We start from the raw sequence: 5,196 nt of genomic DNA, 5'->3' as shown, positions 1-5,196 counted from the left end.
CATGGATTCCGGGCCATGCGGGTATACGTGGGAATGATCTTGCTGATGCTGCAGCTAAAGCCGCCACCACCATCGCAGACCCGGAAATCACTATCTCACCCAGCATGGCACAAGTCAAACGCACAATCAGAGCCAACACATTACGTCTCCATAAAAACACTCACGAAGAAGAAGCCGCCCGGGGCTCACCCTCTGCAATCTGGTACGCCAGAGCCACTGATTATAAACCAACAGCACTTCCACCACACACACATCCTAAAGTCAGGGCTGATGTTCACAGACTTCGCCTTGGCTACCCTTGCCTATCAGCCCTGCAAGGACAGGTTCCACTCGCCTGCCAACACTGCGAAGCCCGAACATCACACCCACTTCTCCACTACCTGCTTGAATGCCCTGCCACTCTATGTCTCAGAACACCAAGTCACCAATACCCGGACATTGAAGATGATGATGCGGAGGAAGCTGCAGCACTCCTTGTTGCAGCAACACCGGCAAACATTCTGGCCAATGTGGTCGCAGATGCTCCACCACCTTAAGGCGCCTTGTCGTTTGGGTAGCCTGCTGTTTAAAGCTTGTGAGTCTTGTCCATCGGACAAGTCTCTAACTCCTCCATCCACTTGACATTTACACTCTAGAGGGCTCTACATAGCCCTGCTGGGATCCCAGCAAAAATAAAACAACAACAAGTTGCACTCACTTCTCTCCTGAAGATGGTCTGATCAAGACCGAAAGACGTCTAGAGAAAATGGACTTTGGCACACTACTCCACCAACTAAAACCGGACGAACGCGCCCTTGTGCGAAAAACACAAAATACGCTGTACAAAAAGAATAATGCAGACCTCGCTGTTGACTTCAATAGTACATATATATATATATATATATATATATATATATATATATATATATATATATATATATATATATATATATATATATATATATATATATATATATATATTATATATATATATATATATATATATATATATATATATATATATATATATATATATATATATATATATATATATATATATATATATATATATATATATATATATATATATATATATATATATATATATATATATATATATATATATATATATATATATATATATATATATATATATATATATATATATATATATATATATATATATATATATATATATATATATATATATATATATATATATATATATATATATATATATATATATATATATATATATATATATATATATATATATATATATATATATATATATATATATATATATATATATATATATATATATATATATATATATATATATATATATATATATATATATATATATATATATATATATATATATATATATATATATATATATATATATATATATATATATATACATTTTTCATCCAACCATAGGCCTCAGGTGTATGGATGTATATGCCATTTAATGCTGATTTTATACGCAATGGTTACTACAGCAAAGATCTGGACAATGCTGATATAAAAATGTAATTGTGTTGATGTGAAACATTTAAAGATTTCTTTCATGTTTTTAATAAATATTCTGTTTCATTACAAATAACAAAAACTTTAAGACACGTACATTCAACACACAGACTGGCCAATATAAATGTACATGTAATAAGATCGCCATTCACACATGGTCAATATAGATAGGTAGTGACAAAAGTACTGAAATACACGCAGACAAAGAAGCACAAACATGGATACAGAATGACAAACAAGGACGCACAATCACCTGTAGGGCCACACATTCGCCTCGTGTATGGGTTCCACACAGAAAGCGTCGGTGTGTGCTCTTCACACATCTTACTGGAAACGATAAGGTACAAAGCAGCATGTTGTCATGGCAGTACTGTGGACACTACGTCCTGAGGGGCTCAGGCCGCACTAGTTTGCCCCAGAAGAGCGGCACGCCAGACACCTCGTCCCTGATGAAGATTATTGCTGGCCGATTCACATAAAAATAATGAAAGAAACCACTGCGAACTGTTATTGCTCCAGTAGCAGCAGCAGCCTTAGTGCCCTCCTCGGAGACTTCGATGACGGTCTCGTGCAATACATCATCCACCCTTACAGGTTGCGCTATCAGACGGGAGAAGTTCGCTGCAGCGGGATTGAACATGGATCCCATATCCAGATTCTTGAGTGTTTTTCGCAGGCTTGACTTAAAGGAAAGGCGCATTTTAGGCAATCCTACCCTCATCTCCAGTGGTGTCATCTTGCCAATGAGGGAGTTGATTTTCTCAGCAGACAGCTCTCGCTCCAGTGGCTCGAGATTGGCTGTAGGTTGACCTGTTGGCAGAATGACGTACATGGCTTGCCGGTTGCCTTTGTAAGGGAAGGCAGCCATGTGGGCCTCCAGTTCAGGGATGTCGATGTAGTTCACGGTGAACGTCCCACTCATTATGGGCACTTGAATTTTTCCTGCCCCAGTATCGAAATCCCTCTCTCTGGTCATCTTCGGGTCGAAGGACGTGACCCACTTACCGTTGAAGAAGACAGTGTTTACAGCAACAAAGGTGGTGAAGGGATCAAGGGACTGCGTGATGAGATTTGGGATCATACCATTTGTGGATTCCTTCACCCAGTTGTTAATGGTTTCCGTGGACTTCAGAGAGGAGTTGAAGAAGTCAAGCGTGCTGACTTCACTGTTGTAATGGGCGCGAGCCTTTTGGGTGAAATTGTACATGACACCCGCACCTCTCTGCAGGAAGAGACCGTTGGCTACTTTGAGAGTAACATCGGGTCCGTCACTAGAGATGTCTTCCATCAGCCTTTGAAAACTGAGATGGACATTATTCTCGGAGTGAGCGTCATCGAAGTGGAGACCACGGAGAAGCTCCTGGCGAGTGCGGCCCGCAGATCCCATCATGAGGATAGAGAGGAGGGCGCTAATACTGAGGGGCGATATAACCACATTGCCGGGTTTCTGCAGCTCCACCGACACATCCAGGCCAAGCTGTAAGACACACAGTCATTCAGACATTGATTTTATCGTAATGTTTATTTTATTTTTATTTTTATTTATGTTATGGCTTATATCGCTTGTAGGTATATTTGAAGATCATGGAAAGCGCCGTTCAGCTTCCGCTCATTAGAAGAGCAGGCAATTTTACTTATAGTACAATTTTATTTATAGTGGTACCCATTAATAGGGCCCATATCACCAGCCAAGCGCATCTTAGGTGTATTCACCTAGAACCTGGGTATCATGGTGACATGTAGGTAACTTTAAACCACTCGACAAATGACAAAGTTTGAAGGCGGTACGTGGTGGGATTCGAACCTACGCATGAACGTCTACCCGATCCCACGCTCACCACTTTATCCACTACGCCATCGACTACGTATCACAGCATCATTGACTTACAATAAGCCGAGTCTCACCTCATGAATCTTGTCCCCGAGCGTAGTCTGGTGTGTCGCCCTCGAAGCGGGGAGGCTCAGCGGGAAGGTCTGGGGTCCGGGCATCGCCATACAGGCGGTGGCCGCCGCCAGCAGCACCAGGGCGCGCATGCTGTGGGTTTATACACTTATTACCTTTGTGTTGGCGGGGACGCTCGTGTCATGTCGTGTGGCACAAGTTTTGAGAGAAGAATGATAATAATGAAAGCTATAGTTACCAAAAGAAAATTAGAATAGTAATAACGATAATAATAACAATAATTATAACAGTAATGATAATAATAATAATAATAATAATAATAATAATAATAATAATAATAATAATAATAGTAATAATAATAATTATAATGATAATAATGATAATGATAATAATAATAATAATTATTATAATAACAATAAATAATAATAATAATAATAATAATAATAAAAATAACAATAATAATAATAATAATGACTATAACAATAATAATAGCAAAAATAGCAATAAAGCAAATTAGTAATAATAATAAAAGAATAATAATAAATAATAATATAATAATAATAATAATAATAAATATTATTATTGTCATTATTATTATTATTATTATGATAATTACTATTATTATTATAATATTACTACTACTACTTATACTACTACTACTACTACTACTATTACTGCTGCTGCTACTACAGCTGCTGCTGCTGCTGCTACTACTACTACTACTACTACTACTACTACTACTACAAATAATCATAATAATAATGATTATAATAACAGCGTACTTATTATGTTAATTGTAGATGCACAGATACTGATATTGTATTCTGCCTTGTCTCAGAAGTAAAGGATATACATTGACGGAATTACTTGTAGATAAGGCGCGCCATCTTGTCCCATGTGTCTCCCGTGTACGGGAATGTCAGTCTGATATAAAGGTAGCCACAAATATACTTATGAAACAATATACTGTGTTGCTGCAGGGCGCCAGAATGTGGCATGCTTACAGCCTGTTTACTGCAAGGACTGGGAAAGTGTACTGGCAGGCTGACAATTACACCTAACCCTTGACAGTGCACACACTCATGTTCCCGCAGTAGGGACGTCCTCGCCTGACACATTGCCTTGTCCTCTCCGGAGGGCAACGGAACACGATGCACTAAGCATCTTGTTCTCGCAAGCTTTACCGCTGGTCTGACGACGGACGCTTGTGGAAAATAGTGACACTGATAAAGGCAGCAATACTTTGAATCAGATAATAACAACAGACGTCTCCTCCTTGTACTAACCTGATGGTGTGGCAGATGAACGTAGAAGACACACAGACGACCAGGACAGTCACTGCCCACAGCTGAGATTGCTCCTGCTGTTGCTGCTGCAGTTAGTGTGTTATTGACAGTATCCTATAATGTCAGCGTGTTGTGGAGTCACAGAGAGAGAGTGAAGGGATTATCACTATCAAGTAGGATTAGTTACACTGTGACGATTTGCCCACTCATGCGTTGGAGCAGTGATGTCCACTCACTACAACGGAGAGAGCAATACTGCTGCAGTTTGATTGAACTCCCTTTTAAGTCTGTAAGATTTGCGTCATAACAGGAAAGGCAAGGCCCTGCCCGTGGGAACTCCAGAGTTGCCAGCTGGTGTCTTATAGGAAATATTAGATGCAAAGAGCTGTGCAGACGGTATCTAACATCTGCAATTGTACCTCATAGATGCATCTTTGCTTGTCCAAATCTACCATTATATTAAGAATTCATTAAAAGGCTGACTTTTCTTCGTTT

At 39.0% G+C, this 5,196-nt stretch overlaps 1 protein-coding gene across 1 annotated transcript; it reads right to left on the bottom strand.

Annotated features, from left to right (window-relative positions):
- Positions 1-1,544: 1,544 nt before the first annotated feature.
- Positions 1,545-4,981, bottom strand: LOC123506731 (serpin B6-like). The gene is made up of 3 exons (XM_045259002.1): positions 4,702-4,981; positions 3,418-3,547; positions 1,545-2,989 (listed from the first exon to the last, which is right to left on the bottom strand). The coding sequence occupies exons 2-3, from the start codon at positions 3,544-3,546 to the stop codon at positions 1,892-1,894; spliced, it is 1,227 nt and encodes a 408-aa protein (XP_045114937.1). The 5' UTR covers position 3,547; positions 4,702-4,981; the 3' UTR covers positions 1,545-1,891.
- Between the last annotated feature and the right edge of the window lie 215 nt (positions 4,982-5,196).

The sequence above is a fragment of the Portunus trituberculatus genome, chromosome 20 (genome assembly GCF_017591435.1).
Source record: "Portunus trituberculatus isolate SZX2019 chromosome 20, ASM1759143v1, whole genome shotgun sequence".
NCBI classification, from domain to species: domain Eukaryota; kingdom Metazoa; phylum Arthropoda; class Malacostraca; order Decapoda; family Portunidae; genus Portunus; species Portunus trituberculatus.
The sequence above is the reverse complement of the archived record's forward strand: the minus strand, read 5'-3'. Positions and strand labels throughout refer to the sequence as shown.

Excerpts from the sequence above, each read along its gene's own strand:
- LOC123506731 (XM_045259002.1), bottom strand. The coding sequence starts at position 3,546 with ATGCGCGCCCTGGTGCTGCTGGCGGCGGCCACCGCCTGTATGGCGATG. Across the intron at positions 2,990-3,417 it reads TCGGGGACAAGATTCATGAG|CTTGGCCTGGATGTGTCGGT; the intron begins GTGAGACTCGGC and ends TGTGTCTTACAG.